This window comes from Orcinus orca, chromosome 19, assembly GCF_937001465.1.
Source record: "Orcinus orca chromosome 19, mOrcOrc1.1, whole genome shotgun sequence".
NCBI lineage: Eukaryota > Metazoa > Chordata > Mammalia > Artiodactyla > Delphinidae > Orcinus > Orcinus orca.
In genome coordinates this window covers 37,226,926-37,251,567 of record NC_064577.1, presented here as the reverse complement: position 1 = coordinate 37,251,567, position 24,642 = coordinate 37,226,926, and the positions used below count along the sequence as shown (strand labels likewise).

The following is a 24,642-nucleotide window of genomic DNA, read 5'->3' as shown; positions in this document are numbered from 1 at the left end:
GATATTCAATCTCACTCTTCATAAAAGATCCAAATTAAACCTACCCTGAGATATTATCTTTCCATATTAGATTGCCCAAGACCAAAACACTGAAAAACACATGGGGCACTCCTAAATTGTAGATACGAGTTTAAATTGATTCAACCTCTACAGAGGAAATTTGGTAATATTTACCAAAATGACAGACCTCGTTCCTTTTGACTATAGGGGAGGTACAATTTCTCCTCTATCCTCTTAAGGTTTTTGGCAGGGCCTGAGAATTAAGTTGACATAAGACAGTTAAAATGGAGAAAAGTAAACACATTTTATTAAATTTTACATGTACCTGGGAGAATGAAGACCCAAAGAAGCAATTAGAATTGAACGCTTATGTACTGAAATGGACAGAGTAGTAAATTAGGAAAAAGTGTCCAGACAAAGAGGCTTGGCTAGGGTAGTTAAGTGAGTGAAGAAGTGAATAGGAAGATAAGGGTTAGTTTAATAAGGTATGTTAAGAGTAACTGCATAAGAATAAAATACTTTTCTAAAATCATAAAAAATTCCCTGGCAGTCCGGTGGTTAGGACTCCATGCTCTCACTGCTGAGGGTCTGGGTTAAATCCCTGGTTGGGGGACTAATATCCCACATCCCACAAGCTGCACAGTGTGGCCAAAAAATAAATAAGAATGTAAAAAATCATAAAAAACAGAATAAAATAATTTGTTTGTACAGCTTTCTCTTTGCCTTGAATCCTTGTCCCTAATGATATGAATGTTACTTTCCTCCTGGTATAGGGAGGACATCTTCCATATGGGGGGTTTATCTCCTGTATTTAGGGAAAAAAAAGGAGAACTCAGTGTACCCTTCTTACACCTGCTGTTTTTCAAGTGCCTTTAGCTCAAAATAATCCTATGCCAAAGTGGCATATTTGGGGGTGGCATATTCTGTCACCTTCATGACCTGGCAATTCCACTCCTGGGATACCACCTAAGATACACAGATATCCTTGCACATATTCCAAATGCCACCCATAAAAGGGTAATTCATTACAGGGTCATTTCTGCTAGCAAAAGATTGGTGGGGGGTGGGGGGGGGAGACTAAATAACCATTAATAGGGACTAGTTAAGTTAGGCTCCAAACACACAGTGAAATGTTCTGCAGCCATGTTAATGACTAAGAAACTCTTTGTGCAATGATGTGAAAGATCTCCAAATGGAAGCAGCAAGATACAAGGCAGTATGAATAGTACACAACTATTTGTGTAAAAGGAGGAAAAGTCAATATGAAATAAGGACATTTTTTTCTTGTAAAATGGGCTGGAAGGAAACACAAGAAATTATGACATTGGTTGCCTGTAGAAAGGGAAACTAGGGGGTTGGGAGAGAAAAGTGCCAGGGAGATCGCAGTGTATACTCACCATACTTTCAGAATTTTGAACCATGTGCATGTTTTACCCTCTAAAAAAATCCTGAAATAAAAAAGAAGTACTGGGCTTCCCTGGTGGTGCAGTGGTTGAGGGTCCACCTGCCGATGCAGGGGACACGGGTTCGTGCCCCGGTCCAGGAGGATCCCACATGCCGCGGAGCGGCTGGGCCCGTGAGCCATGGCCGCTGAGCCTACGCGTCCGGAGCCTGTGCTCTGCAACGGGAGAGGCCACAACAGTGAGAGGCCCGCGTACCACAAAAAAAAAAAAAAAAGAAGTACTGGTTTGAAGAATATTAGACAATAAGAACTAAAATAGTATACCATGGTAACATGGAAGATGAGGAGGGCAGTGCCCAGAATTAAAGCTTTCTAAATTCCTTTTATTGTTTGGGGAGAGGCTTATGATATTGATTAAATCTATAATTTGTTACATTAATTTTAAGTATTAAAAATGTGAAGACAATCACTAAAAGCTAAAATGAATAACAAAACAGTAGAGGAAGAAAAAAATAAGAAAAAAGAGAAACATGAGAAAATAGAAAGTGCAAAACAAAACAGGCAGAAAATCCAAATATATCAGTAATCACAATAAAAGATTAAACACACCAGTTTAAAAAAATAAAAGGGAAGGAAGGGAGGGAGGGAGGGAGGAAGGGAGGGAGGGAGGGAGGGAGGAAGGAAGAAAGGATCATTTTCAAATTAAAAAAGATTCTGATTTTTTAAAAACTAATTTTAAGATATATATTCTTTAAGGGAGACACCTAAATTATTACACAGAAACTTCAAAGGGACAGAAGAAGATATATCAGGCAAATACAAATCAAAATAAGTTGTTATCCATACATTAGTGTGGGGAAAAGAAAATTTAAGGAAAATATAACTAAAGATAAAGATGCTATTTAATGATTTTTAAAAATCATCAGGAGAATCTTAACAATAAAAGAAACAAACCGATAAAACAGACACAGATTCACATAGAACAAACTAGTGGTTACCAGAGGGGAGAAGGATGAGGACAGAGGCAAAATAGGTGAAGGAGATTAAGAGGTACAAACTACCAGATATAAAATAAATAAGTTACAAGGATGTAATGTACAATACAGGGAATATAGTTAATATTTTATAATAACTTTGTATGGAGTGTAATCTATTAAAATATTGAATTATTGTTTGTACCCTTGAAACTAATATAATATTGTAAGTCAACTATACTTCAATTTAAAAAATTTTTAATAAAATAAAAATACATATTTTAAAATTTTTATTATTTTTAATTTAATTTTTTATTTTGACTGCACCACACAGCATGCGGGATCTTATCTCCCCAACCAGGGATCCAACCCATGCCCCCTGCAGTGGAAGCGTGGATTCTTAACCACTGGACCTCCAGGGGAGTCCCTTTTCTTTTTGGAAAAAAAAATTTAAATCATGAGGAAGATATAACTATTCTGAATCTGTACACACCTAGCAAATTAACAGATAAGGTGATAATTAACAGAATAAGGATTGGCTTTAGACTTTTTTTTTTTTTTTCGGTATGCGGGTCTCTCACTGTTGTGGCCTCTCCCGTTGCGGAGCACAGGCTCCGGACGCGCAGGCTCAGCAGCCATGGCTCACGGGCCCAGCCACTCCGCGGCATGTGGGATCTTCCCGGACTGGGGCATGAACCCGTGTCCCCTGCATCGGCAGGCGGACTCTCAACCACTGCGCCACCAGGGAAGCCCTGGCTTTAGACTTTTTTTTTCTTTTTTTTTTGGCTTTAGACTTTTTAAGGCATTATACATGGTAAAAATAAATACTAAATGAATAAGCAAATCCATAAGTACAGTAGGAGATTTTTATGCATCTTCAGAAACTGATAATGCAAAGGAGCGGTTGGGGGGATCAAATCCTCTTACAAAAATTTAAGTTTAACAGAAACATGAAACTATAGCTTGATGTAGAATCAGAGTCTAGAAAAAGTTGTTTCAGGACATAAGAGATGAGCACAATTTGTAGCCAGGAGGAAAAACCCTTAGAACTCCGGTTCTCAATCTTGGCTGCAAAATAGAACTACCAGGGAGAGCTTTTAAAATCCTGGTGCCCAGGCCACAACCCTGTCCAGTTAAATCAGATCTCTGGGAACGGGGCCCAGGGCTCAGTATTTTTTTAAGTTCCAACATGCAGCCAAAGCTGAACACCACTGCTCAAAGAGAAGAGAAACTGAAGATGTTTGAAGATGTAGGAGAGGGGCAAGACTGGCTACATAACTTGCTAGGCCCAGTGCAAAATGAAAATGTAGGGCCCCTTGTCCAAAAATAATTAAGAATTTAAAGACAGCAACAGGGACTTCCCTTGTGGTCCAGTGTCTAAGACCACGCTCCCAATGCAGGGGGCCCAGGTTCAATCCCTGGTCAGGGAACTAGATCCCACATGCCGCAACTAAGAGTCCGCATGCTGCAAATAAAGATCCCGCATGCCACAACTAAGACCCAGTGCAGCCAAATAAATAAATAAATATTTTTAAAAAAAAATAAAAATAAAGACAGCAACGATAAAACATTAAACCAAACTTAGGACCCTTCTAAGTATAAGGTCCTGTGTAACTGCACAGATCACACACCCATGAAGCCAGCCCCGGAAAGAGGAAAATTGAAGGGATAAGGTACAGGAGGAGACCTTGGGAATTAAGAAAAACTCTCAGATATAAGAGGGAAGGAGGGGAAAAATGGGTTAAAGGATGGAGAAATCATAAGGTGGAAAGAAGAGCTGAAAGAATTCATATTAGGGGAATTCCCTGGCGGTCCAGTAGTTAGGACGCTGCGCTTTCAACTGCCAAGGGCCTGGGTTCCACCCCTGGTCGGGGAACTAAGATCCCACAAGCCAGTGCAGCGCAGCTAAGGGAGTTTGAAGGTCTGGTTTTCCAGCAGCCGCTATGAGGACTGTAAGAGAGTTTACAGCAAATGAAGAAAAGTAATGTCAAGCAATACTGAGGGCCTGGATGACACTGGGTCATACACATTTTCAAAGAAAGCAATCTGCATATTTACATGATTTCCACCAACATTGTTCAGTAGCCCAGGAACAGTAAAAAATAACAGATGGCTGGTTCCCTGTGAGAATTTTGGGAGTAGTATATGTTGTACTTTGTGGAGGGCACATTCATTTTTAGTGCTTTGGAAGTTTGGGTGAGGATGGAGTTGACTCCTCTCTACCCTCCATATCCATCCCCAACATAAACCATCCTGTGGTCTATACTCCTCTTATGAGTAAGCTTCACTATTAAGAAAGAGAGTTTGCTAGATGCCCATTTACGCATGGCACTATACCAGGTACCCCAAAACAACTGACAAGTGCTGTAGAAATAACCTTGTAAATCATATACACACCCTTTCATAATACAATACACTTCCGTGTATTTTTGTCTTTGTTATATAATTCAACTAAAATATATTACTAACCTTCCTTTTTAAATGTTCATAAAGGCAGCAAATACAAAGTCTATCGACCGTGCCTCAGGCTACCCAACTGACATCCTCGCCATCGACCAAATACTCAAGAAAAAGCAGAATTGGACAGTGGCTGATGCAGCTGCTATTAAACAGCATGTGAGTATTCTCTGTTGAACACCTTCAGAGAAACCACTGACAGCTATGCCTTTAAAATAAGACCAGATCATTTCTTATTTTCATCCATTGTAATGATATTTCTTGCTCTATAATCAAATGGGTTCAAGTGTTAACTGTTATAATTCATCCTGCTAATCACCTGTGGAGTCATACCCAGCATCATTTCTGGGACATTCATTTGTTTCATGCTGGAAATAGCAACTAATTAAGGCAGTAAACCAACGGTCACAGTGAGTGGTGTAATCAGGGAATTGTGATGAGTGAATGCATCTTTATTATGGCAGCTAAAAGAATAATTGTAATAATAGTAGTTTAAGTATGCTTCCTAGGTGTCAGGCACTGTGCTCTGTAAGTACTCTACAAGTGCTCTACAGGTACCAATTCATTTACTTATCACAACAAATCTTTGAGGTAGGCACTGTTACTCTTTGTCATTTTACACATATGCACAGAGAGGTTAAGTGACTTGCCCAAAAGCACACAGCTAGAAACTAATAGGGCCAGAATTATAAGCATGGGTAGCTTGGCTTCAGAATTCACAACTGTGGATTAACCACAACTGTGTGCCACCTGTCTACTTTTGTGCCCTGACTTCTTAGCAACTTTTGTCCTCTAGAGACAGACTGGGGTGTATTTATTTTATGCCACCTCCCTTCTGCATTTGACACTAATGATCAGGCTCTCCTAGACACTTGCTACTTCCTTAACATTTACAATACTGCATCTTTAATTCTCCTTGTAGTTCTGTGTCCTTTCCTCTCTCTTCTCTTTCCTGAAGGTTCATCCCTTAAGTCTTTTTATTTGAAGTATAGTTGATTTACAGTGTTTCAGGTGTACAGCAAAGTGATTCAGTTATACATACACATATAAATATATTCTTTTTCAGATTCTTTTCTATTTCCCTGTGCTGTAAAGTAGGCCCTTGTTTATTTTATATATAGTAGCATGTATCTGTTAATCCCAAATTCCTAATTTATCCCTCCCCCCTTTCCTCTTTCAAACTTTGGTAACCATAGTTTGTTTTCTACATCTGTGAGTCTATTCCTATTTTGTAAATAAGTTCATTTATATCTATTTTTAGATTCCACATATAAGGGATATCATATGATATTTGTCTTTCTCTGTCTGACTTACTTCACTCAGTATGATAATCTCTAGGTCCATCCATGTTGCTGCAAATGGCATTATTTCATTCTTTTTCATGGTTGATTAGTATCCCATTGTATATATATAAACCACATCTTCTTTATCCATTCATCTGTCGATGGACATTTAGGTTCCTTAAGTCTTTGTTTTTGGCTGTGTTGGGTCTTCGTTGCTGCACGCAGGCTTTCTCTAGTTGCGGTGAGCGGGGCCTACTCTTCTTTGCGGTGCGCGGGCTTCTCATTGTGGTGGCTCCTCTTGTTGCAGAGCACGGGCTCTAGGCGTGTGGGCTTCAGAAGTTGTGGCGCACGGGCTTAGTTGCTCCACGGCATGTAGGATCTTCCTGGACCAGGGCTCGAACCTGTGTCCCCTGCATTGGCAGGCAGATTCTCAACCACTGGGCCACCAGGGATGTCCCTCCTTAAGTCCTGATGGTTCCTAGTTTTCTAGTCTCATCCTACTGCTCTTATTATTATATACATTCATTTGTTCAGTAAATATTTATCCAGTGTTAACAAAGTTCTGAGATTATGAGATACCACAGAATAAAAAACACAGTTCCTACCCTCAATGAGCTAGCAGTAAGGTGGGAGACACGGAGAAGGAAAGGAGCAGTAATAATACATTGGGATAAACGGAACTACAGGAGGTCAGTACAGCATGCCACAAGAATGCAAAGGAGTAGACTCCCAACCTCTGTCTCATCATGGCATAAATTCACACTGGCGTAAATGGAGGTCGATTATAGCCAAAGGGCTCCAGCCCTGAGATGCTAGCTGCCTCAAGGGCTAGGAAACTTGAGAATACCAATAATTTGGCATCCCTATAACCCAGTCGCAACAGAACATTGGGGATCTCTGCATTAAGTAAAGGAACAGCTAGGGTGAGTATCCTTTGAGCTATCTCAATCTACCCTCCTTGTTTCAGCTGCCACCTATATACCTGATAACTCTTAGCTGTCACTAGCCTAGACTTCTTTCCAGTACTTCTTCCTCATCTCACCGATTGCCTGATGAACATCTCTACCCTGCTGTCTCACCACATATCAAACTGGACATGTCCAAAACCGAATTCATCATCTTCTATATCAAACTGGCTCATTCTTGAGGATTCCATATCTCAGTTGTTGATACTACCATCTACCCAGGCACTGAAACTAGAAGGCCAGGAGCCATCCTTAATTTATACTTTTTCTTCACTCCTCACATCCACCAATCACCAAATCTGGCTACTCTCATTCTCCCAAAGATTTTTCACATCTGTCCCCTTTATTCCATCCTGTTACTACTGTCTCAGCTGAGGTCCTCATTAGGCTTTACCTAAACAGCAACCTGCAATGATTATCCCTTCCTCAGAGCACCACCCATCCTCCACACAGCTGCTGTGAGGAATGAATCCAAAGAAGATCCAGCCTGTCACTGTCCTGCTTAGGAAATGAATGTTTCCTTCTCAGAGATGACAGGGTTTTTCAACTATATTTTTTGCTCCATACAACTGAGGGATTTATCTCACTTCTAACAGAAAAGTGTCTCACTACAGCATGATTTTCACTGATGAAAGGGCTATGCCCAACCTCACTGAGAACAAGTCTCAGGGCCTGATTACAGCAACAACACCTGGCCTGCCTCTCCTCAAATTTGATACTTTAGCAATACCAAAGTGCCTGGACTCCCCCTACCAGCTCCAGGATGCATTGCCTTTGAGCCGTTGTTTATGCTATTCCCTCTCCCTGGAACACCTTCCCATCACCACCCACTCCCTTGATTTAATCAAGTCCTTGAGGACCTACTCAGCTCAGCATCTTCTCCCTCCCTGCCCTAGGCTGGACTGAGTGCCATCCTTGGCACTCCTATTATATCCAGAGCCTATCTCCATCCCACTTTCCTCCTGTTGTAGCCTACTGTGTTTTTAAATTCTTATAAAATTTCTTAAAATCTCATTATTCCCAAGTAATACATTTTCATTGTCCATCAACTCCTAACTCACATGTCCTCAAGAGGCACTACCCAATATATAAATTCAGTGACTTTCAAGTAACCTGGGAACATAACTCTTGGGATATCTAGAATTGTGGTCCACAAACCAAAGACATTTTAAGGTAACTACTGTAAACTTCTGCTCTCTCACTGCAGGTAAAGAGAGCTACAGATACCTATAACTTGGGAATTGCCCTTGAGCACCGGGAACAAATGCTAAACCTCTGGCGGAAGATCCGAGGGGATTTGATTGGGATAGACAGTAAAAATGAGTCCTTTTATGACACCTTTTCTACTTATACATGGTCCTGGAATGTCTGCCAAGAATTACTTTCCCCAAAGGACTTAAGGTTATATGATGCCTATGTGAATAGAAATTCCTTCCACAACTCTGCATTCTCTTCCTCTTCGGATATTAGTGAGTGTGCCACAGGAAGAAGAAGAAAATGGAAAGGCTTCAAAGGGTTTCGACAATGAAATTTCTACATTTTCTAAACAGCTCATTGCAAACTACTTTTTCATAGATATCAAAATTATTCTTGCTTTTGTCTAATACATTCTTAGCAGCTGGAAATGTTGACATCTTTGGAATTCTGACCAGTAAAAAAGTTTAAGTCATGGTATGGTTTCCCTTTCCTAATTCTTGCTAGTAGATAGATGCCTTGCGGTTATTCCCCTAGCAACCAGCTGCACTCCGCTGCCCCTACCTGGTTCAAAACTGCCTGGGCCTCAGCAGGAAGGAGAAGAGCAAAGCTGGCACTTACCTCAGCACAGGGCTGCCCTTCTGACCTCCTAACAGCCCTCTCAGCAATAAGCACCTGAGTTTATGTGACTTAAGTGGCATTAGTTTTTTATCGTTTGTGAAAGAAGCCAGAGGCAGCAGATGACAATGACCCTTCAGTTTCAGGGAATAATTTCGCAACCCCCCAAGGAACCTTGATTAGATTTGGGTTTTCCTAAGGCTCCTTAGCCACACACTTTCAGACTGATCTCTTGGATTACCCTAAAGAATAGCTGATTTCACTCACTCTTCACTGTTAAGGTCAATGAGTGAGTAACAGTTTTGTAGTAGTTGTGATTAAAGGTGGATTTTGGTTGGAAAGAATATTCTTTTCAAGTTTTATCACTCAAAAAAAAGATTCCAGACCAGACTTCTGGCCTTTGCTAAACAAAAGTAGTGTTATTTTTGATCAGTGCTATGTATGCCTGGAGAAAAATTCCCAGAATGAAGGATAGCTAGATAGGAATTTTATACGCAAGAAAACCAGCCGTCCCACTCCTAGGTATTTACCAAAAAAAAATTTTTTTAAGGTGATCTCATCCATTATGCTTGTTGTTGTTCTTTAATGCATTTAATAAAGGAGCACATGTATAACTGTATTACAAGTTTGAGGGGTTGCAATTTTTTATTGTGGAAAAATATAAATAATATAAAATTTATTATTTTATATTTAAGTGTATATCATCCATTACTTTTTTTTCCTTTTAGAAAAAGGAAAATACATGTTCCATATTGAGGGAGACAGTGGCTTATAATGTAAAATTATAACATGCCAGGAAGAAACAATGAAGATAGTGAAGGATCCCAAAACTGTTTAATGAAATAACCTTGAAGTAATTTTGTGTTACCTTGAATATTCAAAACTGTCTAAGTATATTTGCCAGTCTTTATAATGTTATGTTTGGGACAAAAATAGATAACATTATAGATAAGTGATTACATTTTCTAAATAAAAGACAGAATTTATGGTTTGACAAGAGATTTTTTTTTTTTTTGGTATGGCTGTGAGTATAACAGGCAACCTAAGAGATTTAACTTGGATGCCAAAATATTAGAATTCCTGGAATATTTCCTTGGATCAATGTGATAACAGGACAGAATTTTTTTTTTTTTTTTTTTTTTTTTTTTGCGGTACACGGGCCTCTCACTGCTGCGGCCTCTCCCGTTGTGGAGCACAGGCTCCGGACGCGCAGGCTCAGCGGCCATGGCTCACGGGCCCAGCCGCTCTGCGGCGTGTGGGATCCTCCCGGACCGGGGGACGAACCCGCGTCCCCTCCATCGGCAGGCGGACCCTCAACCACCGCGCCACCAGGGAAGCCCCAGGACAGAATATTTTTAAGTACATCTGTCTTGGAAAATTTTAAATGTGCAGTAATATATTCTATTAAATTATCACACTGTTGATGACAGCATAAATTGATGGAATACAGTATAGCAACAGGTACTCAGCCATTCATTCACCAATTATTTCCTGAGTTGCAAACTGTGTGGTGGACCCTGTTCTCAGGCCTGGATATCTAACAGTGAGCAAACATAAAATGCTCTGACCTCCCAGAGCTTAATAACGGAGCTAATTATAACCATTCATTCAGCACTTCCACTTCTAGAAATTAATCCTAAAGAAATAATCATGAGTGTGGGAGGGAGGGAGACGCAAGAGGGAAGACATACGGGGACATATGTATATGTATAACTGATTCACTTTGTTACAAAGCAGAAACTAACACACCATTGTAAAGCAATTATACTCCAATAAAGATGTTTAAAAAAAAGAATTATGAATGTACAAAATGATTTAGTTATAAGGATTTTTCTCATGGTGAATTTTTAATAGTAAGAAACTTAAAGTAGCCTAATTGTCCAATATATTATGATACAGCTATACAAAACAATACAAGGGTCATTAAAATTATGTCGTAAAAGCATATTTCAGGGCTTCCCTGGTGGCACAGGGGTTAAAAATCTCCCTGCCAATGCAGGGGACACAGGTTCGAGCCCTGGTCCAGGAAGATCCCACATGCCGCGGAGCAACTAAGCCCATGCGCCACAACTACTGAGCCCACGTGCTGCAACTACTGAAGCCCGCGCTTCTAGAGCCTGTGTTCCGCAACAAGACAATGCGATGAGAAGCCCTCACACCTCAATGAAGATTAGACCCTGCTCACCACAACTAGAGAAAGCCCATACGCAGCAACGAAGACCCAATGCAGCCAAAAATTAAAAATAATTAAATAATTTTTTTCAAAAAAATATTTCAAACAAAAGAATAATATTCACAATTACAAGGCAGACTACAACTGCTAAAAGGCATGAGAGAACGTTATGGGATTGTTCTAAAACTTAACTATGATGGTGGTTGCACAAATACAGATTTTTATGAAAACTCATCAAATTTTCCATTTTAAATGGATGAATTTAACTGTATGTAAATTATACTTCAATGAAACTGTAAAAAAAGAAGGGCACAAAGCAGTTTGTTCTGAAATTGTTTAACTTAAAAATTATTTCTATAAATAAATTAGAAAAAAAACACTGGAAGGATATAAACCAAAGTGTCTAATGGATTAAATTAAAGGTAGGATGGGATATTTTCTTTTTTTTTGTCTTATCTATATCTTCTAAATGTTCTACAATAAACATATATGTATTTTGCAATAAGGAAAAAGCCACAAAAGCTGCTTTAAAATTAACGTTGTTAAACCAGCTTATTCAATATCTAGGGCTGCTACGAAGGCTGTCCAGGTTCTATGAAACTGTTAAGGAGAGCAAATTAGGACACTAGGATACCTTCACCAGTCCTTCAGTTCTAGAGCACATGCTTACACAGCCCAGAACTTCCACTGACTGGAATTGAATGAAAGCCTGAAACAATTAACTACCCCTGTCTAGGGTTAAACACTCAAAGCAATAATCCAGCCTGAGAGTTCTTAACCTTTCCATGCTTTGAACCCATGCCACCCACTGAGCTGGAAGAGTTCTCAACACTCACCAGCAGAGGGACCCTTAGCTCCTCTGAAAGGGTAGTGCTTGCTGACACTACAGTCCAGTTGATACCACGGAGGACTCACAGATACATGTCTTCCAAATTCCTTCCGAAATATTATTTTAGGTGCTTCAAAAGATGGAAAAAGGGACTTCGCTGGTGGCGCAGTGAATAAGACTCCACGCTCCCAATGCAGGAGTCCCTGTTTGATCCCTGGTCAGGGAACTAGGTACCACATGCATGCCGAAACTGAGAGCTCACATGCCACAACTAAGACCCGGTGCGACTAAATAAATAAATATTAAAAAAAAAAAAAAAAAGATGGAGAAAAATGAGTTGTACAGGTCAACCAAAGATAATTGTATAAAAGTTAAGTTTAGGATACTCTATCACATTTTATTAAAAGGCCCAAGTTGCTTGACATTTTAATTTTTTTTTTTCTTTTTCCCTCCTTGCAGTACACAGGCCTCTCACTGTTGTGGCCTCTCCTGTTGCGGAGCACAGGCTCCGGACGCGCAGGCTCAGCGGCCATGGCTCACGGGCCCAGCCGCTCCGTGGCATGTGGGATCTTCCCGGACCGGGGCACAAACCCGTGTCCGCTGCATCGGCAGGCGGACTCTCAACCACTGCGCCACCAAGGAAGACCTGCTTGACATTTTTAATGGCTCTAATTATTGGAACTAATATAGCAAGCAACTTCAAGTGAAGACAGAGTGAGCTATCTGCAAGAAGATACGCAGTGGGACTGTTGATTGGGACCGTTGATTGGGACCACAAACAGCTTTTGGTGTGGGGAGGAAAAAAAAGCCTGTAGATGAAGGAACAAGATGCCAAAAATAAATATAAACCAACCACCTTATCTGCAAACAGCAGGCCTTGAGAAAAGATAAAAATCCTTGTACTTGTTTTTTGGAAAGGAGCTTTTGTTCAAAATGCTTCAAAAGACCTTGAGAATGGCAAAAGTATTTTGTCTTCAAATAAAGTAGTACAAGTTCTTTACTATCTTATCTTTTTGATTCACTCCTGTATTTTTCTTTGTGATTACAGAGGGTTTAGAGCTTGTTCCCATTTCTTTGGTGGGAAAGGTATAGAATCTTTCATTGCTCCCCTTGGTTTTGCCTATGGAAAGACTAAGCAGTGGAGTTAAACTATCACTGGTTACCAGTATGCTAAACCTAGTACTACATTACTTAAATAACTAACTCTTCCCTTCTCTTCTTACAAATGGTAGTCATCACTCTTCTACTGGAAGTCTTCTTAATTAACCTTACCTTATGTTGACAGCACACTTTCTTCTTTTGAGAATCAGTTTGTAGTAATTATCAAAATAGAAATGTAAGGCTGAAAATGCATTAATAGAACTACATACGTGTATGTATTACAATTCTGATTGTGCAAATAAGCTCTCATACAGATAATCCAAAAAGGTAGTTATATTTTTAAACTTGTCCTTGGATATTCGATTTCATTTGACGAATAAACCTCGTGTTCTCAGAATTCATTTCATATCCTCCCCCAGAAAATATATATATATAGTCCCACACTATTATATATATACTTTTTAAATATACATGTATACACATTTTTTTTTCCTTTTTCACACTGTGATAATCTGACTATAGAAGCTGGAAAACTGCCCTATTTCGTCACCCTGCTTGCTACCTTCCTCAATTATCTTGGTCATTAGCTCTACGGTGGAACTAGGTACCCTTAATTCTTAAAGTGATTCTAGATTTTTCCAGCCTTACAACTTAAGGGAAACTAGGGAACCTGTTAGAGGATCCCAGCATTAGAAAGGAGGCTCAAGTAGAACGTCTCCCACTTTTTCGCCGGCCTCTTCAGGGACAAACGACTCTGGGGCAACACCCCACCACCTCTCCTTCCCCAAGGAGCCCCGCGCGACCCGACGGACCCCGAGCGCCTCCTGGACGCCCAACTCCAAGGCCGCCCCGCCCCCAGGGCCGCCCCGCCCCGCCCCGCCCCTCCTCGCCTCGCCCCGCCTCCGTCTTTTCCCGCCCAGACAGCTCGCCTTCCGGAAGGGGGCGTGACCTCGCAGGAAGTGCTCGCGTTAGGGAAAGGTAGGGATTTCCGGCTCCGGTGTCATGGACGCTTCCTACACTGAAGGTGAACACACCGCGGTATGCGGGAAGAGGCAGCAGTTTGGGAGCCGGTTTCTGAGCGACCCGGCGCGCGTCTTCCACCACAATGCCTGGTAACCGCCCTGCCCCTCGCCCGGCCTGCGGTTCGCCCTCTGTCCCGGCGCCGTGGAGCGCTCCGAGAAACCCTTGACCGCCGGCCAGAGTCCCGCTGCCCTGCTCGAGGCGCTCTCCTCCCACGGGAGAGGCGCTCCGGGGCCATGGACTCACCTACCCGCAGCGGGAACCTGAGGCCCCTAAGCTACCCGTTTAATTTTCTCAGGGACAGTGTGGAGTGGTCAGAAGAGCAGGCCGCGGCGGCGGAGAGGAAAGTCCAGGAGAACAGTACCCAGCGGGTGTGCCAGGAGAAACAAGGTGCGCCCAGGTGGGCCCACAGTGGCATAGACAGCCAGCGTACTGCTGGACGTGTTCTCCCGGAGAGGCCAGAGAACCGAGGCCGCCGGGTCTTTGTTAGTGGACTGATACAGAATTCGGAGGTAGAATGGGAGTGGAGGGGATGGGCAAGGATGGGAAAGGGCTGCGCCTTAAAATCTTGTTAGGGCGTAGAGCGTGTTTTGGTTTGGTTTTTTGTTTGGAAGAAGATAACCATCTTGATAGTATTTTCTAGTGATTTAAGTCTTTAATTATGTTGACTAGATCTTTGTTAATATGGCTGGCGTGTGGCAACCGTGTGGTCACATGATTGTCTTAGAGGGTGTATCGATACTTTCTCCATCATTACACTTCGCCTGAGGAAATGTTGCCATTAAAGCTAGATTCAAGTGGTCAGATTCTAAATATTGTTGGGGGGATGGCTAATGAGTAGTGAATTATGTGCCTTTTCTTTGTGTGATGGCTATGAGGATTTAGGGCTTCTGCCAAGGAAAGATGGATGAAGCAGAGTGGAAATAAGTCTGGTCAAAGAAAAAGAGGCCCCTTCTGCAGAGGTGGATGATTTCACTGCAACGTATCCCTAGATACTAAAAAACTAGGACTGGTTGGGCCTGTGTCCTAAGTGACAATTGAAGGTAGCGCTAGGAATGGGAGAGTAGTACCCACTGAAAGAGTTCTGAACAACAATTAGAAGATTCCGGTTACAAAATATTCACCCTACATAGTTTGGCAAAGACTAGATCAAAGCAAGTTAAGGTTGAAAGGGATTTTGAAAATCATATAGTCCAATATCCTCTTTTTACAGTTAAAGAATCTTGGACCTCAGGACATTAAGTGCCTTGCCCAGAGGTAAGCAGTTAGTAGTGGTGGAATTGAAATCCAGTTTCTCGGGTTTTTATTCTCCTACTACACTAGTCAAGGCCCTGTATTGGCAAAGAGCAGAAAACTGAAATCTAGTTATAAACCAGTGTTATCTCAAAAAAATAATAAATTAGTAAAAAGGAAAAACTGAAATCTAGGTCTGCTTACGTTAAACAGCAGCTTTCTTTTAAATAGTCCATACCTTAGTCTCTCCTGTACTCTATCATCAAATCTTTTCTCATCTGAAGACATTTTCCCCTCTTGTCAGCATTTTCTGTTTCCATTTTTAGTCTCTATTAGTAGTAGAGAATTTATTTCTGGGCTCCACACTCTAAAGAATCACTGACAGAGGAACATAATGTAAAGAGCTACCTGTGTCATAACCATTGATTTCACATGGGGAGTAACTGAAGAACCTGGGACGTTTAGCTTGTAAAAGAGGATTTAGAAGGGGAAATAATTGTCCTCAAATACAAAAGAGTTGTTCTCTTTGGCCCTGAGAAATAGTAGGACCTTTTGATCAGAAATGATTAGACAGATTTTTTGCTTAATATTAGGATTTTCTAGTAGTTAAGAGCCATCCAAAGATGTGAGGGGAAATTTGATAGGTAGTAAGTTCTCTGGCAGAAGTTGAACTCCCTGGAAGGACAAGATACACAGCAAATTCAAGTGTGATAGGTGGTAGGACTAAATGACCACCAGCTCTGAGACTGTGGCTCTACTTGAGTATAACTTTTAGTACAAATTTTGGTGAAGCAGGTTGGTGATTTACACTATATACAGATAAAATATTGAGAGATGGTTCTTAAAATTCTTTCTTAACTATTTACAGTTGATTATGAGATCAATGCCAACAAATACTGGAATGACTTCTACAAAATCCACGAAAATGGGTTTTTCAAGGATAGACATTGGCTTTTTACTGAATTCCCAGAGCTGGCACCTAGCCAAAACCAAAATCACTTGAAGGCTTTGCTCTCAGAGAACAAGGGGAGTGAAGTACCTGCGTGTAGAAGCAGTGAGGATGGATCTGGTTTAATAATAGAAGCACAGCACAGTTGTTCTTCAGTCAGCCTTGGACGTAAAACACAGCCACCTCCTGTGGAAGAGAATGTAACTCAGAAACTCCGTCACCTGGAAATCTGTGCTGATGAGTTTCCTGGATCCTCAGCCACCTACCGAATACTGGAGGTAACCTCCCTTTATTGTCCTGGTAGTGGGGTTAATGAGGCTGTCTTACTATGCACATAGGGTGGCAGTAGAGAGGCTGACCACCAAAGTAACTTCTGACTGATGAACCTGACTAGACTGGACCCTTATGTTGGCCTGGAAACACCTCCAGGTGTTTGAACTAATGAAATGCCCTAGATGCAGACCAGATACCTGGTGGTCATGGCAAACAAAGACAGATCACCTGCTATTGGGAGCATTATATTGCATCCAGAAGTTGTAGCATCCTGCTGTACCTGCCATCTAGTAAAGAGTCCCAGGTCAGAAGACAACTTTTGTTACTTCTAAGATAGTTATGAGATGGAGAGGTTAGTTGCGGTGGTACCTACTCTCAATTGTGAGAGAATTCTTGTTTTCTCAGTTTGGATGTGTGGCAGAGGCTAGGCTAGACCTGAAAAAATGTCTAGGGTGGGCACTGTAACAAATGTTCACAGAAGTGACAACACACTCCACCAGAAGCTGACTAGTTTTGGGACTGAGTCCTCTGGCATGACTTTGTGCTAGTCCCTTACCCAGCAGAATGGGACTTCTGCCTCTCCCTGCCTCATAGTTGTTACGGGGGTTAATTGAAGTAAGGTATGTAAAATGACTGAGAATAGTGTCTGGCACGCAGTAAGCCTTTAGTAAATTGTGCTGTTTTTATAATTACCACACCCAGCGCTGAATTTAGGACAGTGTTGCCATGGTCCTCCTTTCATGAATTTTTCAACCCAGTCTGCTAGAAACATTTTTCCAATAATGATATAGTGGAGCTCAGTAAGAAAATGTTTTGTTTACAGGACCATTTGCCAAAACTCAGAAAGTAAAAGCAGCCCATGCCCTTTTTTCCAGACCATCTCCCTCCCGCTAGTGAAAGCCCGTGCTCTCATCTTTTATGGCTATCTCTTTAAGGGTTCCCGAGGTCAAGGGCAGGGAATGTCATGGGTACTATTTAGCTCTGGTCACTACAACTTCCCTAATACAATTAGACAAGATTATCTGTTGTTGATTATTTATCTAGCTTTAGGGAATTAATTCTTTGGAAAGTTCTGTGATTAATAGTTCATTTCTGTCTACAGGTTGGTTGTGGTGTGGGAAACACAGTCTTTCCAATTTTACAAACTAACAAGTAAGTTTGTTGTAAAGTTTACATGACAGCAAAGAAGAGAAAAGTGAGGGGTTGTTGTTTCTTAGAACTCTTACTGCATCCAAGTGGTAATAGTGGTTATTGGGAATTGTGGGTTATAGGAGATTAGATATCTACATTATCCATTTATGGATTGTTTTGACTTAATTTTATTTATGAGTTATCTTTGTCATCAGGGAAATTAGTGGGTGTTAAACCTGTTGCATTGTTAATATATGGTACCTTCATATTTTAACTCTGCTACATGGGAAAGAGAATAGACATAGTACAGTTTGTAATCTAATTGTTCTGCTGTTTTTTCTGCCCATTTCAGTGACCCAAGACTCTTTGTTTACTGTTGTGATTTTTCTTCCACAGCTGTAGAACTGGTCCAGGTAAGTGCAGTGCTCCTGTCCCTAATTTTCACTGACTTAAAGGGGAAAGGGTCTGCTAAAAATCAAGGTCTCTAGCTATTTTCTTATTGTACTGTGGTCTGAAAGTAAAAGATGTACTGAAACAGCATGGAGTAGAGGAAAGGGCCAAATGTGAATACAGAATATGTTGCTTGCCTGCTGTGAAACTTTGGGCGGGTCTCTTGACCTACCCAAACTCATGTTTTAAGGATTAAAATGAGATGATTATTTCATTCAGGATTCTTTGAGTTACAAGTTACAGAAACTTCTAGACAAACTCAGCTAAAGGGATTGTCATAGAACTCAAGGGCGTAAAGTGTAGCCAGGACTAAAACTCAGCCCTGAAAAGGTGTCAGATACCAAAGGCAAACTGGCTGGCTGGTGAGATGTTGCCGCCCCCTCCTATCACAATACCTCCCTCAGGTTCACAGTGTCTTATCTCTCATTGCCCATTTGCCTTTTGTTTTGTTTTTTCTTTGCAGACCACCTTTCTCTAATAAGTTTTTCCTGGTTTTGCACGTGGCCTTGGCCTCAGCATACTTGCCCCTCCCAGTCCCTTACAAGTCTCCCCTCTTCACATGTTCCCAAAACCTCCTCTCAATGACAGTGTCTTGATTCCAAAGTCCCCAGAAAGTCTGATTGACTCAACCCAGCTGACAGTCTACTTGCCCTGTTTCAATTAGCTGTGGCCAATGAGGAACAAAGTCACATTTTTGGAGAAGAGAGATGTGGATAGGGAAGTTACCCTAAAAATGTGTGTGTTACAATAATGTATGATGCTCCTAGCATAGGAGCTCAGGAATTGGTAATAATTCTGGATTTTTTTTTTTTTTTTTTTCTTCACTGCTTGGCTTGCAGGATCTAAGTTCCCTGACCAGGGATCGAAACCAGGCCCCTAACAGTGAAAGCATTCCCTAACTGGACCGCCAGGGAATTCCCACTTCTGGAACTATTCTTGCAAACCTATACCAGATGAATATTGAGGCTTATCCTTAGTTAATTTAACGATAATAAATTGTAGGTTAAATCTTCCACATCTAGAGAGAGAGATTTTCCTGGAGAATTCTATGATCTGTGTAATATGCTGTAGTAGGAGTTTAAATCATGCTTTTTCAGTACGTTTTGTTTTCCTCCTTATGAGGTTTCTTTTTGCCCTTTTGGTCACTTACCTTCCTGGTCATTTTCCAGTCCTCAGATCTGACTCCGCATCAGAATAAAGACTAAAATTAGAGGAGTTGGGAACATTCCATTTTAAGCATACCAGTTAGATTCCACAGGGTCCTAGAGTTGTTCCTGATTCTTACCCTAAGAGTAAGAATGTTTGCCATAATGGCAAGAACTATCTCCTCAGTGGGAAGAGGCGGTGATTACGTTTAAAGCAAGATAGCTTTTCTTGAGGCTATGTGAACATTTTCTAGCCTGTGTCCTCTCTTCCATGTGTCTGCAGACAAATTCAGCATATGATCCTTCTCGGTGTTTTGCCTTTGTTCACGACCTGTGTGATGAAGATAAGAGTTACCCAGTGCCCGGGGATAGTCTTGATGTCATCATCCTCATATTTGTTCTCTCAGCAATCATTCCAGACAAGTAAGTTTTAGATCCCTTAGCCAGTAGCATAGCAAAAACAAAGCTTTGGTCAGGGACCTGGATGTCAGAGTTGGAACCTAAATAAGAAGGATTTTATTAATGTTCTGATAGGCAGGAAGAAGCTCCTCCATCCTAGGAGCAGTAGGAGCTTCTCAACTATTTTTCTAAATTTGTCTTGGAGTCCAACTTCTGGTTTAGCATCTAAACCTCTGCTTGTTGACTGCAGTGCTCGGTTCTTCTCATGATTATGGTTTAACATCCCCAGAGAGTGAGGGGGCTGTCTTAGTGGGTATGTGGAAATTTCCTATTGACCATCACATAGCATGATGTCTTAGAACTGTGGATGCCACAGCTATTAGAGAACATCCCATTATTGGCCTTTTAAATGCTTTCAATAGAACAAGCTTATTAACAGCACAAAATTTACAGTGAAGTTTAACTCAGGTGTTCTCTGTTTAAGTTCTTCAGAAAACTATAGTACAGGAGAATTCCGTAAAATCACGATTAGATAAAAGGAAAGTCGGTTGGTTTACCCTAAAAGATACCATTGAAGTCTCCTAGACAGGCAGCCAGTTGTCCCGACGAAGGTGAAATACTGTCTCAAGGAGGCAGTAGCATTCGGGGCAGTTGCGGGGCGTGGGGGGTGACTGACTTTCTCTAGCCCACATTTCCTCTAGGATAGCATTGTGTCATCTGACCTGACAGGGATATTGTGAGTGAGAAATAAAGGCAGGTGGAGGGCAGCCCAAACGGCCTGGCATGGTTTTAAACATTAATTGCAGAAGCTTACATGCTGTACACTTTTAAAAACTGATATGGACTGAAACAAAACATTAAAATTAAAAATTCATTATTCAGTATTTAAATAGACTTTCAAATGGTTTTTTTAAGTTTTAAGCATTTATACTTTTGCAGTGGTTAAAGCTGAAACCTGCATTGAGACTCTGTATATGGAAAGTGCAGTCAGAAGTGTAAAGCAGTCTGCCCAGAGTACTCATTTGCATACAGACTGTATCACCATGTAAATTGTAAGTTCTAGGTTCAGTCTTCATTTAACAGATGGAAGGATGCAGGCTGCATTCAAAGAGCTTGGGCCTAGTGGGGCAGGCAGATGGGTCAACTAGCAATCTCCATACTGGGTGGTCAGGGGTCCTCTCAGATCCATGGGAGCCTGGTGTAGGATTGGCTTCCCCATGAGGAGTGGGAAGTGAATCAGGCAGAGAGCATATAACTTCCCCCACGGTGGACCTCTGCTGAAGAAGCAGGCCTCTTCAGACCTCTTCATACTGAAGGCAGTGGATCGGAGGCACAGTTGTGAGCAGGCAGCAGAAGGCACAGCAGAGGTTTGGGCATGTGCTCAGGTTATAACTGAAACAAGAGTGGAGGAGATTTCAGGGCTTTTCGGGATATGCTACAGGGGAGAGGAACCCTATCCTTAAAGAGATCTGATCTTCGTTCCCTGCTGCCCCACAGGATGCAGAATGCTATCAACAGGCTAAGCAGGCTTCTGAAGCCTGGAGGGATGATGCTTCTGCGAGATTATGGCCGCTATGACATGGCTCAGCTTCGGTTTAAAAAAGGTATTTTCCCACTATAATCAAAACAACGGTTTTGCCATAAGAATAGTCATACAAATTAGTGGAATAAAATAGAGACTCTCAAATTATATAGCTCCATACATAAAGCCATTTAATACATGATAAGGGTGGTATGTTTTTGAAGACTTGTATAATCTAGGCGTTAGGGAGGTCTTTTTTAGAAAAAGGCATTTGATTACATAAATAGTTTTTAAGTGTGGTATTGCAAAAGATGCCATTAAAGTTAAAAGACAAATGACAGATTGAGGACAAATATTTTCAGTTAAAGGAACAGATAAAGACAATGTCAGTGCTCTTCAAGCAGGGCTGTTGGCAAATTGATAAGGGAAAAGATCAGTGACCCACCAAAAAACAGACAAGAAGTGTTTTAGAGTTGATTTACTAAAGAGCAGATCCAAATGACTGAAACCAAAATTTCAAGAAAATAAAAATAACAATGAGATACCTATTGCTGGCTGATTCAGAGAAAGAGATACACTCTTCCATTATTGGTAGAAATAGAAATGGTTACAGCCTTTCTTTAAGCATCCTAGTGTTATCTATCCAATCCAACAGTCCTTTTGGGATTTATTCAAGAACCAGCACATAATATGTGTATGATAAGCAAAATCTTGGAAACAAAGTGACTGCCTCTGGATAGGGGAATGTTGTGCATATCACATGACATAGACCCCATACCACTGGTCTTGGGGGGGTTTCCATGCTATATTACCAAGTGAGAAAAGCAATGTGCACATGGGTATTTTAAACTTAATCCCATGTATAACAGTAACTGGGGAAAAATAAGATTATTTGGACATTCAAAAGGTATAGAAGGATTGATTACATATCAGGTTGTTAAATTGACAAGGTCAGGGGGCTTAGCAGCAGGAGGGGAAGTGTGTGTCTTTGATAAAAAAGTATATATGTGATCATATTTATGAATGTGCATGTGGATACGTAGAGAGACATGCAAAAGGACAGTCACTAAAACAGGAATAGTGGCTGTCTCAGATTTCCTTAAACTTAGCTATATTCCTTGAGGTTTTTTTAAATGTGTTTTTAGAGGGGCAGAAGGCTGTTTAGAAAGTTGTTTCTGTTTTTAAACAAAGTGTATGCGCTATTTATTTAATCGGGGAGGGAGGGAAAAACAAGCTATTTTCATCATGAAACGGAACTGTAGAACAGGGGGCTGAGAATTGCATGTGTTAGCTAACACTGAAGTTTGATTATTCCCCTTGGGCTGCTCTTCTCCAAAGCACCATTCCTTTGTAGGAGAGAAATTGCAGATTCCTGCAAAGTACCAGTGTAACCAAGAAAAGGATCCGTTCTTGGCCCAAGAAATTTGATATCTTGATGCACATTTGATTGGCAATGAAATTCAAAGAAGTGCTTTAAAGTTTCTCTGGTCTTTACCACACCACTCTGCAGGTCAGTGTCTGTCTGAAAATTTCTATGTGAGAGGCGATGGCACCAGAGTGTACTTCTTCACACAAGGTATGAAAGCACTCGTCTTTATGCTGACAGCCCCCACAGGGCCAGATTACATGTTCCTCCGTGTGCTTTCAGAAGTGAAATCATCTGGCCCCTTCTATCTTTCGCAGCCTCTTCTCTGCCCTTCCCCACCTCTCAGCCTACCTTCAGCCACCTTGAACCACTCACTGCTCCAAGTAGGCTCAGCTTGTCGGATCCTTCTGTCCCTCCTTTGCTCTTCTACTGGCTGCTCTTCCTCTCTATCACTTCCAAAACAGGAACCTGCCCATTTTGCAAGACTCCACTGTAGCTGTTTCAGGCTCTAAGCTGGGTTGTACCTTAGGTGCACCTGAGTTACGGTGAACTCATGGCCCCCTGGGTTCTAGGTATAACTCAGAACTGCTCTCCTCTGCTGCTTGTCCTGCTGCCGGTTTCCTCCTCCTCCAGTGCCTTATGAATACTTCATTCCTGGGCCGTTTGTCAGGTCACATACTTTTTTGAACTTTTAGTTAGTGATGGAACCTCTCTCCTAAAAAAAAAAAAAAAAATGGCCTTGACATGCCATATATGTCAATTTTTGCATATAATTGTAAGGTGTACGTAGAACCCTAGAAAATTCTTTCTCATCAGCTGACTTTTAGAGAGGTTCTCCCTGTGGGTTCCAGGCTGCCATTCACTCATGGTTTGCCTTCCCCTACCTAAATGTGGACTTCCTGCTACCAAGCCACTACTGCATGTGTAACTAAACAATACTGCTCAAGCCATTTAAAATCTATAAATAAGGACAGCAATCTCACAGAGTGCCATTTAACATGGGAAGTGGTAGGCACAGTGCTTTTTCTTCAGGGGAAAATATATAAACATCTCTTTCCAAACTAGATGAACTGGACGCACTTTTCACTACTGCTGGACTGGAAAAGGTTCAGAACCTGGTGGATCGCCGGTTGCAAGTGAATCGAGGGAAACAACTGACAATGTACCGAGTTTGGATTCAGTGCAAATATCGTAAGCCTCTTCTGTCCAGCACCAGCTGAGAGGCACCTGCTCCTGACAGGCGAGGTCATTGGGGCTTTTTAAAAAGAACGCCCACAAATGGTGTCTTGTAGATATTAAACCATTCAAGGATTCCAACAGATTTGAACCTAGGAAGAATTATTTTATATCAAGATTCTAACCATTTTTTATAAAGCAGAAACACACCATTGTAAAGCAATTATACTCCAATAAAGATGTTTTTAAAAAAACACAACAACAACAAAAAAAGATTCTAACCATTTTTGCTTCATATTTGTGAAGCCCTGTGGTATATACTTTTCTCATTTTTTTTTCTTACTTGGAGATCTCAAAGAATCTTTCTTGCCATTTTGTAACTTAATAGTTGAAATGTTATTCATGGGAATCAAAGAATTTATTTCCATGTGTAAGTATTATATATGATGAAGTGAATAAGTTGCATTAAATTAGTTGGGGATTCAAATGCCTAGACTAAGAAATTGATACAAAGATGACTAAAGGCCTCATTCATTGGTCATCAGAGATACAAATTAGGAAGAATCACCTGTCTTTGGATATTGTCCTGACTCAAAAAAAGAGCATCAAAATACGGTGTCCTTGTTAAGTATTTGGTCATGGTCTCTGCTTGACCTCCATGGAATTTTAAGTACTGTTTCCCCATCTAAGTAACCTGCATCTAAAAAAATTAAAAGGATCTTCACTTTTAGCAAATTGTCTTTCTGTGTGTGCCCTTAAATGTTTGACTGAGAGACATTTTAGCCATTTCATTTCTGAATGTGAGCCTTTCATCCCTGTTAACTTTTTTAATGTGATCGCCCCCGTTGATGGTCCACAAACTATATGATGTGTTCTTCATTTTATTGAATTAAGAATTTTCAATTCTTCATTCCTACATTTTGGGTTTTTAACTCAAACTTTAATATTCTCATAATTGTTTATTTTATTTATAAAAATATAA

General features: G+C 40.9%; 2 protein-coding genes across 11 annotated transcripts in view; both read left to right on the top strand.

Annotated features, from left to right (window-relative positions):
* The window catches only part of EFCAB3 (EF-hand calcium binding domain 3), a 42,862-nt gene extending 34,111 nt beyond the window's left edge, over positions 1-8,751 (top strand). Inside the window, exons 13-14 of the mRNA XM_033438958.2 lie at positions 4,870-4,992; positions 8,289-8,751. Of these exons, the coding sequence (XP_033294849.1) occupies positions 4,870-4,992; positions 8,289-8,609 (444 nt within the window). The 3' untranslated portion in view covers positions 8,610-8,751. The remainder of the gene's footprint in view (positions 1-4,869; positions 4,993-8,288) is intronic.
* A 5,222-nt stretch (positions 8,752-13,973) lies between these two features.
* On the top strand, positions 13,974-24,395 carry METTL2A (methyltransferase 2A, methylcytidine). 10 transcript variants are annotated; one of them, XR_004486460.2, is made up of 9 exons: positions 13,974-14,108; positions 14,315-14,406; positions 16,118-16,476; positions 17,574-17,623; positions 17,955-18,015; positions 19,481-19,620; positions 21,094-21,200; positions 22,473-22,628; positions 23,550-23,688. XR_004486460.2 is itself a non-coding variant. In XM_004275667.4 (9 exons), the coding sequence occupies exons 1-9, from the start codon at positions 13,999-14,001 to the stop codon at positions 23,702-23,704; spliced, it is 1,140 nt and encodes a 379-aa protein (XP_004275715.1). In that variant the 5' UTR covers positions 13,974-13,998; the 3' UTR covers positions 23,705-24,395. The 10 variants fall into 10 exon arrangements, 7 of the variants coding, with proteins under 7 accessions (XP_004275715.1, XP_033294844.1, XP_033294847.1 ...); XR_004486461.2 differs by having other exon boundaries at positions 22,457-22,628; XR_004486459.2 differs by having other exon boundaries at positions 22,473-22,694; positions 23,550-23,633.
* The last annotated feature ends 247 nt before the right edge of the window (positions 24,396-24,642 follow it).